The sequence below is a fragment of the Gambusia affinis genome, linkage group LG07, assembly GCF_019740435.1.
Source record: "Gambusia affinis linkage group LG07, SWU_Gaff_1.0, whole genome shotgun sequence".
NCBI lineage: Eukaryota > Metazoa > Chordata > Actinopteri > Cyprinodontiformes > Poeciliidae > Gambusia > Gambusia affinis.
This window is the reverse complement of record NC_057874.1, coordinates 21,822,371-21,842,569: the sequence shown is the minus strand read 5'-3', so window position 1 is coordinate 21,842,569 and position 20,199 is coordinate 21,822,371. Positions and strand designations below refer to the sequence as shown.

Sequence of the window (20,199 nt, the reverse complement as noted above, 5' to 3'; positions counted from 1 at the left end):
GTTCATCTTCAATTGGAAAATGTTCATCTAGCTTATCTTTACTAATGGCAGCCCACACCACTACCCCACCACAACCTTGCTGGCCTCATGGTTGACTGGAGCTCTCGGCTGATTATTTATCCAGCAATGGGCCCATAAATCCTTTCCATCAAGAGTCACTCTTAGCTCATTAATCCAGAAAACCTTTTCAAAACGTCGGTCTTAAGATACACATTTTTGACATTTCAGCTAACCTGTCTTATTTTGTGATTTTCAAGTTTCAGCCTTACTTTTTTGAATACCTTGTACGTCTGTATAATCACACCACAAATCTAGGCTATTTTAACAATGCTACATCCCTCAGAAAATTTTTTCAATGCTTTGAATTTATTGAGTTAGTATGAATTTACAGAGGTGGCCCTTTAATTTCGAGGAATTAAAGGGACCCAAAATCCTATTTATATGGCTTAAAGCAATAATATGGTCAAAATGCTTGTTTGCTCACGTACACACGAGCCTTAAAACTCAGTTGCTGTAAAGTAGTAGCAAAATAACACACCAAATCTCTACTAGATGATCTAAATTAGTGATTGTGTCCCATTGTCTTATAAATGACATTCTAGATGCTGCCAGGTCAGTACCTCTAAACAGCAACAGACATTTTCTACAGGATAGCCATATGTCTCTATAAGCAAGTATCTGATCCAACACAGTTTGCTACATTTTGCACTAATTTAATTTTTTTACTCTCTGTGAAAATAAAGTGCTACGATAATTCTACTATGTTTAATCTCAGTTTTGATGTGACATGTTGATAATTTACTGTAGTTCTAAAAGTTCATAAAGTTAGAATTTTGCTTTGATTGCCACTTTTGACACCTGATGTTTCAGCTGCTCTCTAGACAATTCTCCCTTAAATCAAAAAATATCTGGTAAGACAGCAGGTCACACGACCCAGTCAGAAGGGAAAACCACAGCAGCCAATACAATGTCACTTTCATTTTGAACATCACTATGAAAGGACAAAACACTTAGTGTGAAGAAAATCCAGATTCATAATAATAACAAAATAACACGCACGGCCTGTGCAACAGCTTTACGATCCGTGGGCACAAAGACACTTCATGATTTTAAATCCTTGCAAATTCTCTTCCCACATCTCACTGTGGGTGCAATGAACATAAAAATCACAAGACTCCAACAACAAAAACAAGTGATGAGAATTGAGTTTTGTCAAAAACTCTCATGCAACTATTTAAAAGTGACATAATCGGCACCCCTGCAATATAATAAGTAATTGATCATTGTGAAATTTCTACTTCTATGCTCTTTAACAAAAAAAGATGAACACACCTCCAATTATCTTTGTCAAGAATCTGTGTTTTTTAAATGACCCTCTATATTTCTTACAACCAACTGAAAGTTTACTGACTTTGTTGCTGTACAAAATGTACCATGTCAGAGTTTTGACTGTACACACACATGCAAGACCTGTCTGTGCTGTTTCTCTTCTTGATCATTTCCAGAAGCATTAAATCTGTGATTGCATTATTTTGTATGCAGAGCAGGATCTAGAGCCAAAAAGAAAATGAGTAATTATCAGTCCAAAATATAGATCGTCTCCTCAAGCTAAAGTTCTGAACGCATAGCATGTTTCTTTGGATTTACCAGAGAAACAATATAAAATTCCTGCAGATGAGCACATTAACTATCAAGGTTATTGATCAGACTGAAAGCTTCCAAGGAAATTTAAAGGATTACAAATATGTGAAAGAGCTACAGTGCTTCAGGCTTTCCTCTCTTCCACCCCTGCTGAAGGCAGAGCCAACCAGTTTAACTGGTTTTCACAATGCAAGGGAGAAAGGGAAGAGGAGTTTACAGATGAGAAGGAGGTGGAGGAGCTGGGCCTATCAGAGTTTCTGATTCATTCTCTTCCCTCAACAGCCACAAAGTCATTTTGATCACTAACATCACTGACAGCAATCCAACAACGTTAGTAGAATGATCATCTTTATACCTGCTATGATCATCAATGCTAAATTAATAAAAGAAAAATACTTCTAGTTCTAGTCCTCCTTCCAATCATCACTCTGCTTGTCCACAGCAAAAGTCTGCTGACCGACTGACAAACGGCAGAGGGGAGAGTCAGGGTGAGACAGGCAAACATAATAAATTTGCCATGACGTAACAGAGGCAATATCAGGAAACTTCCTTTTGCTTACGTACAAACACGCTCACTCTTCACCGGAAGCTCAGCTGTAAATGACAAAAATATACGAGAAAGAAGTCGATCGCTTAAAGGTGAAGCACACATGCTTGGAAAAATAATAAAAAAATGTAAAATACAAGGAAGACATTAAAATAAACCTCATAAAAAACAGCGATACAACTATGTGTCAGTTTTATCATTTCCTATTGTCACTTGTTCTGTTTTACCTGTATGAGATATTTGATTCTTTGATACAATTATCCAAGAGTGAAGATATTTTTTGTGAATGAATGAAAGTTTATGTTAGCCAACTATAAAGTGAACATGTGGCTCAACAGTGGAACCTGAAAGCTGAGGGCTCCTCAGGTGAGTCCCTCAGAGTCCTTGTGTCTCTGTAACCTCCGTCCCTCTGGACATATTTAAGTTTATTAGAGATAATCAGCGGCTCGCATCTCTCAGGTGAGAGGCTCATTCAGCTGAAAGCCTCCCCTGTGGAAGCAAACCTGCTAATTACTGAAGCACCACACAAACAAAAGACGTGAGACGTTTACCTACAGCACAACCAGGCAGAACACCTGCAGAATTCAGCAGTGAAGACCTGATACTCTAGACTTTGTTTCTACATGTTGATATCGTTCATTCACTAAAACTTTGTTTGTGAAAAGTAATGTTTCAGTAACATTACAGTTATAAACTGTCACCTGAAAGCACCTTATTGTATTAGAAATAGCCCTACTGCAATTTTGACATTTCATGCCCTGAGTAAGGTCTCAGAAAGCTACTAACTTTTCAGCTGTAAGAATTCAGCCACAGATGTGGTTTTAGAGGTTTTTAAGAGGTACTCGTCCTCATATCATCTATATAGATACCTCTGCCCTGCTCTTTTCCCCCATTGTGTATCTCAAGCTGGCAGAACAATTTTAATCGTCACATGCTAGCGCTTTCAGGTTCTAGCTTCAGTCTCTTCAGCCTCTGATGGCTGCTCCAGTACCATAAAAAGTTGTTAAGGTAGAAAAAGCCGAAACAGGTTCATTTAGGTAATTTACAAACATTTCGTTGCGGACATGACATAATTCAGTTGGCTAAAATGAACATGCTAAATGTGCATTTGGTTATATGTGGAACAAGCTGTGCCATCAACATGGCAGAACTGCGGTTTAAAATGCAGGTTGGGGAAGCTGAAAATAAAAAGACACAATGCTACTTGACAGGGTACTGTTTGACGTTTGCAAAGGAGGAAATTCATTTTCCTTGTCATTGATTGCTGTGCCCCAAAAAGCAGAAATAAGAAAAACTTTTAATATTAGCTTCTTCAGTAGCATCAAAATGTTTCCACTGTGCTTATGAATGAATATTAAACATATATTTGGAATACAAACTATTAAGGTAAGCAATTATAAGCATTACTAGAAGGTAAACCAAAGTATTTGCAGATTTGAACTATTTTTTTATTCAGATTATCTGACATCAAGATGTGTTTGTTATTTTGAAACATTTAAACCTGACAACAATGCAAAAACAGAATAAATCTGTATCTTTACTTTAGTAAATCTGTGTCAAATGTTTTTGCTTAATTTAGCAACAAAACAAAGTCTAACAAATGAGAATCAGTAGAAAGTTTACCAACTTACTGAAGGAAAATCAAAGTCCTTCTGGTTTACTAGGCTCAGGACGTAATTGACCCGGTACTGGTTTGCAGGACACGCTAACTGGCATGGAGGCGTGAGTGTGTTCATGGCAGCCACGACGGTCTGGACGGAGAGAGCAGAAGAAAGGCAGTAAATCAGAGCTGCTTTATACTTGATACAACACACACTTTGCATATGATCCATGTGAATCTCACACACAAAAAGAGTCACTTCTTACCTCTATAGCTTCTTTTATGTTGTTTTTGATATCATGAATTTTCTGTTTTTTCTCTCTGTGCCAAACAAAGAATACATTTGAGCTTTTAGTTGTGGTTTTACAAAAGCATCACACACGAAGAACTCAGCATGTTCAGAAGGTTAGCCAGATAATTAAGACAACTGGCCTTTTTATTACATGGTAATAAAACTTCACTTTAAAATATGGAAATTTAAGTGCTACACAATATTTTTTTCTGCAAAACCAGCAGCTTGAAAGGAAAAATTGTCCCAAACTGACTGTAAAATGATGTTTGGCTTCTTTTTATATTTCTGCCAGCAGGATTCAGTGTGAGTGTGCGGCATAATATAAAGTTCTGCTGGATCTCCTCACCAGCCTGGAGGTAAATTATACCTGACATCAGTGTTATGGCTGCCCCAGACGCAGAGACATTTATTTTGCTGAGCAAGAGCAACCCCTGAATTTTGTGTTTGCTGACACAAAATGAGAACAGCAGAACCTGGCCTTAATTTTGACAGCCACATTTATAAAGAAACCCCCACAAAAACAAGCAGATTGAAAGGGGATATTTGAGGAGAATATTACTACATCTTTTAAGGTGGTTTTAAACTGCTTTTTAAATTATAAACATTAAGTGGGCCCAAAGAGTCAGTTTTATTAATTGCTAAACAAACAGTGAGATTATGTAATATAGGACGACTGTGAGTTTTGATTTTGTCCTGAAATGCCACCATGTACAATTTTTCCAAAGAGACAAAGTTGTTTTATTTTGGTTTGAGGTTTGACTATTTTAAAGTAAGAAATAAAGAATATTTTCAAATGTGTTATTTATTCTGATCAATAACAGAATCTGAAAATTCTATTTTTTTTTCCATTATTAAATGCATAAAACAATGTGAAAGATAACATCCAGAAATAACTTTAGTACATTTTAAGAGTTTAAAGAAAGAGTTGTCAACACCAATAACATAAATCTGTTATTACTGGGTTAACATTTAGTGTCTAATTTAGCAACATGCATCCAAACACAAGGCGTATTATGATGCCACATACCTTACAAAAATCACACTTCGTGTTCAGTGTAGACACTAAACCATGATGAAGAATGTGGGCAAATTCTATCCAGGGTCAAGTAGATTTTTTTAATCTATATTTAGTTAAATATCAATAAATCGAACTGTAAACAGCGTTACAGAACTCATGTTGGAAATTGATAGTTGAAAAACACTCTAATCATAAAGCACAAGATCTTTGGAATAAGCTGTGCTCTCAAACATCTGATTTAATCCAAAGTAAAAACCCACAATATCTTTTAGCAGATTTTAAGAAATGACAGCAGCAACATTAAGAAAAACATTTTAACATTTTAGAAAAACAAATAAGCATATTCACTTGAACCTTCTCACAAAATCTATCTTCAAGAGCTAAATTAATAATGCACAGGACAAAAAAAGAAGAAGAAAAAAATTTTTGGTTCATTTTTAACAAGATATTTATTTTTAAATTTTCTAATTATAACTGAATGATGAATTATGAACAATATGTTTCCTTAATTTTTAAATGAAATTACTGATAAATGCTGTTGAAATACATTTAATTTATTCAATTACCCATTTGTTGTCCTAACATGTACATAATTAGAGTTCAAAGCCTGGTATACGTCTTTGTTAACATTTTAAGTTTATTTGATATGTAAAGGTATTCAATACGGCAGTCTACATCTTTTTATGTTGCATATTTCTCATTACTTGAAGGCTTTTTGTCTGATTTAAGTTGGTGACCGCTGTATTTAACCTTTTGTAGATTTAACAAACAGTATATGGGAGTTTCACTTTTTTGTTTTCTTTGTAAATCCTCCCCCAGAGTCGGTTTGAAAGGTTTCCTATTCATTCTGTTAATATTGTTATCATTGCACCACTATGTTTCCTTTCAAATGTTGAGAAGTGTTTCTTATGTACTTCCTGATAATTCTTTCCAAATTTAAATCAGACCACTAATACAATTTGTAGAAGTTTTAACATCTTAGTTTCTATCAAAATTTGCCTTTACTTGTGGCATGTCTGTTTGTTTGTGTTATTCTTTTGATTATTTTTAAATAATAAAACCAACCTATTATGTTGCCCAATCTGCAGACCCTAATCCACCGGCAAAAACAAAATGCATGAAATGGGCACTAAAATCGACGCAACTTGGAGGGTCAGTGTTGCCATTGCACCAGGATATCTGGGTTCAATGTGACCTGAAAACAACCACATGATGATGCTTCCACCCCACAAATGAAATTATTTCTAGGGAAAAAAACTGTTTTAAGAAATTCACAAGACAAGGATGGCGGCTCAGCACCCAGGGGGACTATGTATCAATGAAAATATGAAACTGACTAAATAAATGTTTCATCCATGAAGTTAAAAACCCTGAAAAATGTAATTAAGCTATTTTTCTTCCAGCTTAATTTGTAAGAAAAAAATAAAACACACACACATACACAAACAAATTATCCAGAAAATGAAGAACCTGCAGCTTAAAAGAAGACAACAACTTGCTTCAAATTCTGGCCTAAAATTGGTTCAACATGAAGATGCACTAATTATTGTGGAAACCAATTTCCAGTCTCTGGTTTCTTTATTTCTTGTTTAGATCTATATCATAGATTTATAACATTCCTTACTGTGTAAATCATTATTAATGTCCTTATTAGTGTCATATTGTGTACTAACATTGAGTCTTGTCCTGATGTGTTGCTACTATAACCTAATAGTACTTAGTTATGACGCGTTCACTGATCAGATAAAGATTGCATTTTTGATTTTCCACCCAGCTGGTCACCAGTCACAATCCTTTAAGTTAAAAAGCTATACAGCAGACCTCATGCTCACCGGTCAGTTTACGGGTGTATTTATAGTTTAAGATAAAACACTGTCTTAATAAACAGAAGTTATTAATATCTACACTGAGACAGCAACATGTGGAAACTGATCCAAATACTTCAGCTATGCCTGTTGTCACAAGTTATTCAATTTCATCAATAGTTGATTTGATCAGAAGTGTTCTGAGTCTAAAACACTTTGAAATTTTGATTTATGTGTTAAGGATTACTACATTACAAAAAAGCATAACCCACCAAAAATAATACTTTATACTGAATAATTATTGGCTAATATAAGTCTAAAATGTACAGAATTTCTCATCTGCCAAACAGATTTCCTGTAGTTTTGTAGTACTGCTTGTAGTCAGTGTGAAGAATATTTCACTTTTTTTATTCCAGAAAGAAAATGAATTCACACCAAAAATGATCAAAATCTTTGATTAAATTGTATCCAAAGGTGAGATACAATTTGGACAGAGAGAAAAGGAACAATACTTACTCTGCATTGAAGCCATTCACGTGCAATATTCGCATCTGCTTAACTATTGTACTTTTCCCAGATTCTCCGGCACCTGGGAGAGAAGGAGGAACAGTGTTAGGAGGAAAGAAAGCAGAACTGTACAACAAAAACAACTAAAGAATCCACAATGCATGGACAAAACAAGATTTGATGCCCTGATGGAAAATCATATTAAAAACTAATTCTCAAAGTTGACCCTAAATCTCTGTCCCCCATCTTAATAGATGTAATGCATGTTAGACACAAGAAAGGCTGACATGACAAGAAAACTTGATAAAAACAAATACAAAAAAGCTCAATTATTTTTCAAGTAACTCTTTCTCTCCTACTTGTCACCTCCAATAAAGGAAATCCTTCGAGTGTGAATAATTTACCCATTTAAATATCAGGACAACTAAACTCAATAAACTAAAGGAGTAAAAATAAACTACTTAAAGCATTCACTATTCCCGTTATTTTATGGCACCAGAACTACATGCCATGTAAGACTCTTTTCCTACTTGGATCAGACTCTAACCTCAAGCATCTTCAACCATTTCTTTTTTTCTTCTTTTGTCAAAATCAGTAATGCTGTATTAAATCAAAGTTTAATATCCAATTCAACATTTCATTGTCAGATTTTTGTCTTTTTGTTGCAAATTGTTACATAAGAAAAAAAGAAATATATCCCCCTCCCACAATAAAAGCTTGTCTCTGGTGACCACTCAAGGCAATTCGTTTGAGTTCTTGCTAATATGACAACTGGTATTTTCTTATTTTTCCTCTTTAATAGCACACTTTTGTCTAGTATTTTCATTTAAAGGCATTTACTAAAGCCAGCTGATTAGTGTGAATGAGAGACATCTGGAGGAATAGAGAACTTTCAGAGTTAATTTCAGCTGTGCTTATTATAGGAGCCTCAGCATCCAAAACAAGGTCAGAGAAAATCATACATAAACCAACAGTATTTCTGAATCTCAGTCAGGACACTGACCATGAATTTGGCATCAGAAATAGCCCAACGTGTTTCCTAGGAAGCCAACAACATCCCTAAAGTGCTATTTAGAGGTGTAATGTGTGTGTGCACAAATCTGGGATCAGTTTCAGATTAAAACGAGCCCGACAGACGTTTCAGGGAAGCTACTAATCCTAATGGTAATCCTAATTTGCACTCCGAGGTTTAACAGGATACTAGTCTTCAATGTGAAGACACAAATGTTAAAAGCCAAAAATAGCTAAACTGTTAATCACAGACTCTTTCCCCCTATTTTTGAGCACCTCGCTTGATAAGAAAGCCAAAGTGAAGGCATCCAGAATGCTAACTGTTAACACAAACACACCAGATCGCAAGTGGTATCTGGAAAGGCGAGAACGCCTGTGAGCGGCCTCCCGGTCTCTGCGTGGTGCCTGAGCGTGCTGCCTTCACACAGATGGTGGTGTCTGTTCTCCTGTCTCTCACATGTTCAGTAATCAGGCTCCATAATGACCCCCAGAATGCAGGCCAGCCAGATTTTTTTCCTCCAAGAGCTTTGTGTCAAAACACTAAACTGGTGGCGTGAGATTGTATCAAACACATCATTTTGTTTATGCCTTGCAGAGGAGTTTCTAGAGCATTTTTTCCTGGTACAAAAGCAACAATTATTGGAACATATTTTAGTTAGAAAAATTACCTACCTAATAGAAGAAGTCGATGAGTTGCCCGGTATATCTGTTTGTCTTTTTGCAGCTGCCTCTCTATCTTTTTGTTCGCCTCCCTCTGAGCCTTCTCCTCATTTCGCTGGTCTTCAGTCTTACTATTCCCAAGACAGCCCATCTTCCCAATATATATTGGAAGAAAAAAAACAAGCAAAAGAAATCCAGCTATGGGCTCAAAGCGGGTTTTAAGGTGCGTGGATGGCTAGATGCTTTTAAGAATCCTAAATTCTTGATCTGGACCATCAGAGGAACACCTGGCTCAAAATTGGTAACATCTATGATCCCCCAACAGAAGCAGATGTCAGGTAGTAGACTTTGCGAGGCGTTTTATTATGGATGTGGGTTTTTACTGGAAAACCATCAGCCGAGAGAGATCAGAAGTGGAGCAAACGATCCCGCCCTCTCAAACACTTGATTCCCGTGTTTTTCACTGTAAATCCGCAATGAAGTCATCAACACTGATATGAGAGTGGATATGGAATTTCCAGCTTTCTGGCTTCTCATGAATGAATCTCTGCGCCCCAGATTCCTTCAAGGCGTATGGATCTCAAACACCGGGCTTTGCTTTTTTTTTTTGTTATATTTTTTATAATGATGAGGCAAATATTTTTAGATTTTCTCAGCAAATGTCCCCTCAGGAGCCCATCTTCGGCTGATAACTCCCACTGCCATTCAATCCATTTCAAACAGACTTCTGTTTTCTCTCTTTCTTAATTATTCTTGTTTAAAAATATATATTTAGGTTTATTAATCGAACTGATTGCAATTCAGTTTCAAATAAACAGAGGAACGTTAGAGGAAGAGAGGGAGAGAAATTTAAAAAATAAATATTTCCTCTGAAAATGACGGCATGTGAAACATCAGGCTACACCGGGGCTTCTTCCAAAATCTCTCACATTTTATTTTAATCAGGAAGGTTCTCAGCACCTTATTGGTGATATCCTGTGCCAAAAATTCAGTCCTGTCTTCGGTCAATAGATGCGGGTGTATGTCTTTTTTAAGGAGGATTTGACCAACATCAACAAAAAAAAAAAAAAAATAGAAAAGGAAAAAGGCCCCTAGTCCGTCCTTTTTCTCTCTGTAGCGTTAATTTGTGTTTCTCCTCACATCGGAAATCTTCTCCGACCGAGCACAGGCAGCTCTCGGCAGCTGGCTGTCCGTCTCCGCAACCAAATATCCGGGCGATATTCGTGGAAATCCTCCGCTGTGTCCCCCGTTTTGGCGCAAGCAGCAGCAGGAGCACAGTCCGCTGTCAAGTCTCTCGCCTTTTTGTATTCCCTTTGAATCCGTACGGCAGATAATGGTTACATGTGCATGATACATGAACATACCGCGGTGGTTTTTTTTTCACTCACTTCATCCAAACGGAGACAGGCAGTTGCTTTCGGCGCCGATAGCCCGCGGCCACTCCGTTGAGCCGGTCTGGAGGGTGAGAGTTGCTCCGTTCGCGGTGTTTCTCTGAATTATTTTTGCCCCCGTTTTTTTTCTCAGAGAATTGTACATTGAGATAGATAGCGCTGTAGAGGTGGGGTGGGGCAAACGGCTCTCACGGAACCCTGGGAATGAAGAAGCGGTGTCAAGTTTTCCATGCCAACAGACTTTTTTTCCCGGTTGAACTTTCACAACAAAAGCAAAAACGCACAACAATCGCAAAATGCCTGCAAATGTCTAGTGGTATATTTTCATTCCCTTCATTTTGTGCTTCATATTTGTCAGCTGAACAGAAAACCCGTTCTTTAAAGATTTTCATATTTAGGAAATGTTCTAAAAAATTCTAACAGTTTAAATTCTAGTGTCAGAAAAATAAAGTTTATATATATTTTTATTTTGTTTATTAGAAAACAAATAAAAAACAATTTCCCTCCCTCCATTCCAAGTGTAAACGTTCTTTTGTTTTGATTTGCTATGCAAGGACTGTTCTATCAAAGTCTGAGAGAAAAAAAATCACCAACAGCATTGTTTTTTTAGTAGTTTTAATTTATTTTAATCAAAAGTCAATTCTGGCCTAAGGTAACTGGTATATTTACAGTACTTATATTACTTATATATTCACGAAATTGAAACCAACAGTTTTAAGTCATTTTAATAAAAAAAAATACATCAACTCTTAATGGTAATTCATAGAGAAAAACAATTTCATTTGGATTTAATCTCTACAAAACATGTCAAAGGCCCTGTTAAGTTTGAGTCATAATTCTCAAATTTTGGTACAAGTAGGCTGGTAGAACTTAGGATGTCTTGAGTGATGCTGAGAAGAAATTGTGGTTTTAAAAATAGACCCATTTACACATACATACAACCCAATTAATTTTGATATACAACTAATAAAAGCACCACGAGCCTTTAAGAGCTGTTCAAGTACAAGAACCTTTCTGTTTGCAAACATTTACAATTACACTGGCTACAACTGTATAAAGGAAACATTAAAAAATTTTATTTCAGCATTGTTATGAAAAAAAAGTTGTTCCAGAAGTATGTTTTGTTTTGTTGTTTTTTTGGGGGGTTTTTTTGGGGGGGGGGGGGGGGGGGGTTGTGGAGCACAAAGAGTTGACCTCTTAATTGAATTACTGTCAATAAATTATTTATTTATTTATTTATTTATTTATTTATTTATTTATTTATTTATTTATTTATTTATTTATTTATTTATTTATTTATTTATTTATTTATTTATAATGAGAGGTTTGATGCTTTTAATTTGAATGGCAAACCAGGGTTGGTCTTTAAAGCAGCGTCGGTCTTTGGTTAGATCACATGATTGCCCGGAGCGTCAAGAAGCAGAGCTACAGAAGGGGAGAGGCGCCCTCTTTGAAGCAAAAATGATTATCAGCCTAACCATCCTCCATGAATAACTGAAAGATTATTGATTAGGTTATAAAAAAACTCCAAACACATAAAAAAGATTATATGCTATATGTAGAATAATAACTGTAACTTTTAAGCAATTGCAGCTTTAGAAAGTTAATCAAAAGCATGGCTTTGGATTTGAAAAGTCACACAATAGACCATTTTACATATATTAGCAATTAGTTTCAATAAATCTCTCAAAAGCTATAAACTTAGGTTTGTTGTGCAAAGTCTAAACCAATTACCAGAAAATTAGCAATAGATTGTGTAATTACTCAATAGATTAGTTCTATAATAAAGATTTAAAAGAATAGTTCAGGTTTCTTGAGGTTCTATAAAGAGGCTATGAGGGGTCACAATTTTAATTGTATCAGACAAAAGACAAAAGAAGACTTACACTTTGTAAAAACATGTTTTATCCCAAAAATATCTTGCTTGATTTTCAAATATAATTTTTTTAATTTTTAATTTGGTGTAAAAAATAGAGAAGAACTCATTAAATTTGTCACTTTAGACAATATAGTAATAATATTTCTTTTGGTTTAAATTAGCTTACTTCTGAGTCTTACAGAATAGCAAATTTTTGTCATATGAAAACAATGCATTATAAGTCATTTTCAACCTTTTTCTTTTTATGTTCTATACAAATCCATCTTAAAAATAGGCAGCTTCTTTTGAAGCACTTTCTGATTCAACTTTTTAAGCTAAAGCCCAAACTTTTAACTCAGGTTCAACTGGACCTTAACAACCCCTCACTCCCAATGTTCTGGGAAGCTTTGAAGGCCTGAATGCTTTCATTAGGAAAAAGTTTAATAACTTAAAATTGTGTTTCCTAGTTTTTAGATTCAATGCACACGTGGAATGCAAACATTACTTGCAAGAAATTTCAGCAGCTCATTTAGTGCCTCTTTGCATTTCAGACTATTGTCTTCAAAACAATTAATTCCAATTCAATTTAATTAAATTCAAAAATGCTTTACTGATTCCAAAAGGAAATTAAATAATTCTCATCTATTTTCTAATATCACCTTTCTATCACATTGTTCCTGAAAGGCATCAGTAACAATTATTCCCATTATTGATACCTGCCTTGATTGTACTACTGTGTAACTATCCCAAGGCATTTTTGTTACCCTTCTTCTGACTGGTACCTTTGTCTAAAGAGGTTATATTGATCATCTTGGTCAGTTAACTATGACTTTAGCTAATGGACGTAAATGAATAAATCCCTGGAAAATGAGACCAACTAATCAAATCAGAGAACTCTATGTTAAAATTTTTTTAACTATCTCTTTGAAATGACTAATGACTGGGCAGCTCTAAAAAAAAATGTGTACCAAAATAAGAAGCCATCAGCAATAATACTCTTTTTTTGTACCAGAGCAGATGATTTACAAGGTAGAATAACAACAATATCTATCTCCAACAGTCTTGCCCATTTTTAGTTTAAAGATGGGTTGCATCCTCCAACTTTCCAATGAGATTCCTTGAAAGAAATTTAGATAACACAACAGTGCAGCATCCTTTCTCAGCTGGTAGTGATCGGGGTATTTAAATCCCTTTAAATTAATTTAACATCGTTAAATTAATGAATTTAATTAATCCCATTAAATCTGACATGCACACACATAAACACAGATGCCATCATGATTCATGATCAAACAGAGCAGACAAACTGGCACACACACAAACAAACTCCGTCCATAAATGCGTCAAAAGGCTCAGGGCAAAACACATAAAGGTCATCAGTGACAACTAAATGCTGCTGTGGCTCTTTAATGAACCCCAACAGACAACAGAGGGTGGAACTAATGTCTGGAATCAGAGAAGTAATAAGATGAATCCTAGGATTTAAAATGGTCATCTCACTTCAGCTCAATTCAGAGCTATACATTTTTTTTCTCTCAGTCAGATGAATTTGGTTCATCTAGCTTTTTTCACCATGACCGTTTCTCAGATGGAGAAATATTTCAAAAATGAGTTCAAAGAACTAAACTTCATGCAAACTCTTCACCATGATTTGATGTCAAGACTAGCCCTAAAAGCAGGACAAATACACTTCAATCTGCTGTGGAAAAGTTTTCCCCTCTTCTGAATTATTCTGTTTTTACTTTTTTTTTAATTACACTTAAATATTTCAGAAGATCGAACGGATTTTAATCTTAGACAATTAGAATTTAAGTAAATGGAAAAAACTGCTTCCAAATGATAGATAAATGTATTAATGAATTTGTAGCAAGGCACAGACAGTCAAGTTAAAAACTACTCTAGAACTTTAAAAATAATCAGTTCGACTGAATTACTTTAAAATTACATAAAGACTCTCAGGTGTGAACTTGTAAAGTGTAATAGCCGCCCTTATCCTCTAGATGGTAGCATCCGTCATAATCTGACCATTTATCAGCAACACATATACAGCATTTTCTGTCTTCTGCGGCTACATAAATTTTAACCAAAACAGCATTATTTAATATAGCTTAATATCCATGTGGAACCCATCTTAGTGGTAAAATACCATTTCAGACTTTTATATATTCACAGTTTTCAATAAATACATAGATGAACCACATAACCTATTTTGTAAAGACACCAAACTGATTCATCCCTCAGGTCTACAGGCCTTGTGTCCTCTTGAAGGTTTTACAGCTTGTACAGTTTAATAAGTATCAATTTATAATGTATAAAATAAATTTTAAAAACTTAAAAATCAATCTGAAATCAGCCTGCAAGACTGCTGCTCCTTGAAAAATCATAAAAAAACTCTCCCTCGGATGCAATAACCAATAGGACTTAGACTTTTACACAACAGAATATTTAGTTTTCATTGTGAATTCTGGGTCTTTTGCATTTTTTTACAGAGGACTTCCTTATGTCACTGATGACATCACTTCTGGTCCCATATATAAGACAGATGAGAGCACTGAGGACTATCTCGGACCCTCAGCTGTTCTGTTGACTGTCTCTCAATCACCATGCGTGAAATTGTACATCTGCAAATTGGACAATGTGGCAACCAGATCGGCTCCAAGGTAATGCAAAAAAAATAATTATTAACTTATCACCTCCATAAAATATGATATGTATCCAAAAGACCTGCATCAAAAACTCTTGGTTAATTTTGGGAACATAATTAACTTTCAGAGTTATAAGAATAATAATTACTGTTAATACATTTTGTGAAACCATGTTTAAAGTAGTCTAAATCTGTGTGTATTTTTTATTCTTGTGGTGAATATTTTGAGTTGTGCGCTGTCACTCACTGTGTGTGACACAGGGTGTTCCTTGTCAAGCTCTTAGTTGAAAGATAAGGACCAAAGTAGAACTGACATGGGTGGGACATTTTTATCATGGCTAACACAAAATAAGAGCGGGGAAGAACAAAATGATAAAAATTGGTAACACATGATGCTTTTTTTACATTTTAGGTGGTAGTAGTCTTCAAACAGTCAGGTTACCTCCGGTCTAAAAATCTGTTTTACATTATGTACACTCAATGTTCTGTATATAGCTTATATAAAAGCATGAGACAAATAAATAACTGCTAGTTCCTGCTCAATAATGAATGAATTGATGCCTAACATACTGTGCAAAACTTTTAAAGAATCTTGATTTCCTAGTACTTTGCATCTTAAGAGTTTTTTTAACTGAAATGATTGGTAGCCAAAATACTAAGAACTTTTAAGAGACTTAAGGAGAAACTTGGTATTTGGAAGAAAAATAGGAAGAAATGGGGAACAGTTCAAAACTTTTTGTAGATGGATACTGACTAGATGATTTATTTATATGCATATATAAATAGTCTTCTTAAGTGCAATACAGTACAGTCACATTTTAATCATTAAAAATTAAAGTGGAGCTTAACTACTGCTTCTGCGTCCCCTGATACTATTAATGTGCCCACTACTACTGCTGTTTCCTTCGCAGTTAAATCCAGAGTTTTAGTTGGAACTTTATACCACAGAATAAATGGTAAAAGCAAAGACACAATATTTATTTGATTAACGTTGTCTTACTGATTATTTTTTATGAGCAGGGCTGTCTATGTGGTGTGCTGATGTTTTTGCCTTATGTCAATTGCATCCTCTCTCTCCCATCAGCTTGTCTAAAAATGTATCATCAATACCAAGAGTTTTTTTTAAAGAGACGATTTGTTTATTTGGAAGCAGCTTACTACAGGTGTTGTATTGATAAATTTCTTCTGTTTTAGTTCTGGGAGGTTATCAGTGAAGAACATGGGATAAATGCAATAGGCCTCTACGAAGGAGACAACAACATACAACTGGAGAGGCTCAACGTCTACTTTAATGAGGCACACGGTACCAGAAGAGTTCATTTGCTTGCTCAGGCTTATTCAAATACTTAACCACGAATATTGTGTATTGAGCTCAGCTGTCTGTGACTTATTTTCTCTTTTAGCATAGGACTGGGCATTAAATCACTGAAAGGTATTGGTTGAAAATGCCCATTCCCAGCTATGTTTTCACAACTTATTGATTCTGTCTGTAGGTGGTAAATATGTCCCCAGGGCATTGCTTGTGGACCTGGAGCCCGGCACTATGGACAGTGTCAGAGGAAGTCGCATCGGTGCTCTTTTTAGACCAGACAATTTCATCCACGGTGAGGCTGACTGAGAAGAAAAACACAATATTCATGTTCAGGGCCGGATTTAGGAGGATGGGGGCCCCTGGGCTGGAGTCAGGATGGGGGCCCCTGGGCTAGAGTCAATATATATATATCTATATATATCTATATATATAGATATATATATCTATATATATATATATATAGATATATATATATTTGTATGTGTTTGTTTTGTTTTAGAGGATGAACAGAAAATGACCGAACAGTAAGTTTTGACAACTTACAACTTTAATAAGCCAGTTGTCACAAACTACAAACAACTCTGAACTCTTTTCTAGAAAGACTAAACCACATGTTGGGGTTGAAACTAGAATATGATGCTTGCATCACAAAATAAAATCACTGAATAGTTATTGTTGCCTGGACTTCAACACAAACTATAAAACAGATTGAGTGCAAGAAATGCAATGCTCAAATCTACTTTTACAAAGCAAAGCGAGTAAAACAATATTTATACAAATATCCCCAGCATTTACAAGTCCATATAAGTACAAGTGGAATATATCAAAACTCAAACTTTTTCTTTGGTTTTAAAGTTCTTGGTAAATAGTGGAGGAAATAAATGTCAAAAAAGTGCTTCTCTGCCAGTCAGACAGAACATGGATAATAACAATATCTTCTGGAAAAAAGAGATCAGGCATACTGTAGTTTTCAGAAAATATCCTGACCCAGGTAAGTCCAAAGTACTGCCCTCTGAAGGATTTTTTAAAGTTTAGGCATTTATGCGTTCAGTTCGTGCTTCCAGTCACTGAAACCAGTTTCAAAGTTTGACTGAGTATTAGCATTTCTGAAAATGCGGCATGCAAAACAAAATGCAGCTCCGTGGATGGAGAGTAGAGCAGCCACGGTCTTCGATGTACTCACCATTTAACATCTTGCTTTAAAGTGAGATTTGGAGAAGTGACGCTTTTGATGCTTGTACACCTTCTGATGCTTGAAAGCCAACATTCATATTTTGACAGCTCTCCGGTCCTCGCTCTGCCCAGTAAGCTCGCACGGACTCGTCAATTTCCCCCCAATGCGCCGGATCGGTACTGTACGGATCCACAGTCGTCTTTCCATCTGCGGAAGAAGATCCCGCTTCCACCAACTCTGACTCCACAGACGCCAGTCCAGCCACCGACTCAGTCACGGTTAAAGGTTCTGGCGGGATCTTAGTGCCGGTGTTAGCATAGCTAAGGGTTTGAGGAGCGGGGATAATGATGTTTCTGCTCCATCTCCGCTAACAGGTTTAAAAAAGCCTGTCAATTTAGGCATTTTGTTTGTCGCCTCTTTGGCGCGATGCTCTGTTTCTTTTCTCTTCCTTCTGCGCTCCGCTGTCATATTTCCTGTTATCCGCCATTGTAAAATAATATTCCCTTGACGCTCCTCCTCCCCAATGCGTAAGATGCGTCAAAAGTGGACCAATAACAAGCAAGCATTCAAGATGGACGTTTGCCAGAACAAATTGGAACATTTTTCATCGGTGCTGTCAAAATCATGGTAGTCATTGATTAAATTCTGACACTATCCATTCACAAAAATATAAAACATCCTTCGGGGCCCCCGAAATGCCGGGGCCCCGGGCTGCAGCCCCGGTAAGCCCCTGCTAAAATCCGGCCCAGTTCATGTTATTAAATTCTTCATGATGGTGGCGACGGTGGGAGGAGTTTGTCCTGCAATCAGTAGGGTTGCTAGTTTGACCTCCACTTTGTCTACCTCTGTCAGTGCGTCTTTGGGTGGTGGTCAGAAGGCTCAGAAGACTAGAGACATAATTTAACCCTGTCAGTTTAAATGGAGTAATTTCTGTAGAGATAAGTTATTGATTTGTCATCTGTTGTGGATAAATAACCTAACTTCTATAAATCTGGTGGTACAGGAAACTCAGGAGCTGGAAACAACTGGGCAAAGGGCCACTACACAGAGGGAGCGGAGCTGGTGGAGCATGTCATGGATCGGGTCAGGAACGAGAGTGAAAGCTGTGATTGCCTCCAAGGCTTTCAGCTGGTTCACTCGCTGGGGGGAGGCACAGGCTCCGGCATGGGTACCCTCCTCATCAATAAGATCAGAGAGGACTACCCAGACCGTATCATGAATACCTTTAGCATCATGCCATCTCCTAAAGTCTCAGACACAGTGGTGGAGCCTTATAATGCTACACTCTCTGTGCATCAGCTCTTAGAGAACACAGACGAGACTTTCTGCATTGACAACGAGGCCCTTTACGACATCTGTTTCCGTACCCTAAAACTGACTACACCAACTTATGGGGATCTCAACCACTTGGTCTCCTTGACTATGAGCGGGGTCACAACCTCTCTCAGATTTCCAGGACAGCTCAATGCTGACCTGAGGAAGCTGGCTGTTAACATGGTGCCCTTCCCCCGTCTTCATTTCTTCATGCCAGGCTTCGCCCCACTGACACCTCGGGGTAGCCAGCAATACAGAGCTCTCACTGTACCTGAACTTACCCAGCAGATGTTTGATGCCCGCAACATGATGACGGCATGCGACCCACGGCGAGGGCGCTACCTCACAGTAGCTGGTGTCTTTCGAGGTAGGATGTCCACAAAAGAGGTGGATGAGCAGATGCTCGCAATGCAACAGAAAAACAGTGCCTATTTTGTCGACTGGATCCCTCATAATGTAAAGGTGGCTGTGTGTGACATCCCACCTCGAGGTCTAAAAATGGCTTCCACATTCATTGGAAACAACACAGCAATTCAGGAGATATTCCGTCGGGTGGGCGAGCAGTTCTCCCTCATGTTCAGACGGAAGGCGTTCCTCCACTGGTACACAGGAGAGGGTATGGATGAAATGGAGTTCACAGAGGCTGAGAATAACCTCAACGACCTGGTGGCAGAGTACCAGCAGTACCAAGATGCAACTGCTGATCTAGATTGGGAAGCAGAAGAAGAAGAAGAAGAGGAAGGACCCTCGACTGCAAGGATCACAAAGGTTCAGTCTCGGACGGAAACCAAACTGGAAACAGTGGTAGAAACCAACAAAGAAACTGTAGATGAGTAGTGTGGATGAGGTATACAGCTTCACACAGAAGGACTCTTTGGGCAAGAATTGAGATGATGTACATATAGTGAATTTCTTTGAAAAAATTTTTTTATTTTAAACTGTTTTACAAGTATTTTTTATTAATTTTATTTTTATTTTCTCCTTTTACTGGATTCAAGGCTTTGATGACTATGTTTGGGGCTTTTGATCTTTTGAAAAAATCTTTCAGCAGTTATTTGAAATAGATATCTTAGACATGTAACGCCAACAGCACACCCATGACTAACTAGGCAGATTTGCCTTTTTGATGACCTGTGAATGCTTCAGATGTATATAGAAGGTGATTTAAAGGAGGCTTCTGTCAGGGAATCTAAGCCCAGGCTTCTCCAGAAGACAAATGGGTCATAGTATTAAAAAATATAATCACAAGATTGACTAATAGAGGACTAATAGACAAACATGACAATTAGCCACAGTTGTAAGCATGCAATTTCAAGCTATGTTTACATTTACTTCTACTTCTACTTCTTGCTAGCCAGGAAGTAGCACATAGATTTTTTTTGTTTGTTTTTGCATATTTGTTCTAAGATTTAACAAGTCATTTTA

At 36.7% G+C, this 20,199-nt stretch overlaps 2 protein-coding genes across 3 annotated transcripts in view; one reads left to right on the top strand and one right to left on the bottom strand.

Annotated features, from left to right (window-relative positions):
* The window catches only part of LOC122833970 (guanine nucleotide-binding protein G(s) subunit alpha-like), a 35,063-nt gene extending 24,369 nt beyond the window's left edge, over positions 1 to 10,694 (bottom strand). Inside the window, exons 1-5 of one of the 2 annotated variants that reach the window (XM_044121985.1) lie at positions 10,470 to 10,694; positions 9,094 to 10,392; positions 7,420 to 7,492; positions 4,055 to 4,109; positions 3,820 to 3,939 (exon numbers count right to left, since the gene is read on the bottom strand). In XM_044121985.1, coding sequence (XP_043977920.1) covers positions 3,820 to 3,939; positions 4,055 to 4,109; positions 7,420 to 7,492; positions 9,094 to 9,232 — 387 coding nt within the window. In that variant the 5' untranslated portion in view covers positions 9,233 to 10,392; positions 10,470 to 10,694. Of the gene's footprint in view, positions 1 to 3,819; positions 3,940 to 4,054; positions 4,110 to 7,419; positions 7,493 to 9,093 lie in introns of both variants that reach the window. The other variant, XM_044121986.1, reaches the window with a different exon arrangement.
* Positions 10,695 to 14,891: 4,197 nt separating this feature from the next.
* On the top strand, positions 14,892 to 20,199 carry tubb1 (tubulin, beta 1 class VI). The gene is made up of 4 exons (XM_044121983.1): positions 14,892 to 14,990; positions 16,169 to 16,277; positions 16,468 to 16,578; positions 18,464 to 20,199. The coding sequence occupies exons 1-4, from the start codon at positions 14,934 to 14,936 to the stop codon at positions 19,609 to 19,611; spliced, it is 1,425 nt and encodes a 474-aa protein (XP_043977918.1). The 5' UTR covers positions 14,892 to 14,933; the 3' UTR covers positions 19,612 to 20,199.

Excerpts from the sequence above, each read along its gene's own strand:
- tubb1 (XM_044121983.1), top strand. The coding sequence starts at position 14,934 with ATGCGTGAAATTGTACATCTGCAAATTGGACAATGTGGCAACCAGATC. Across the intron at positions 16,278-16,467 it reads CTACTTTAATGAGGCACACG|GTGGTAAATATGTCCCCAGG; the intron begins GTACCAGAAGAG and ends TTCTGTCTGTAG. Across the intron at positions 16,579-18,463 it reads ACCAGACAATTTCATCCACG|GAAACTCAGGAGCTGGAAAC; the intron begins GTGAGGCTGACT and ends CTGGTGGTACAG.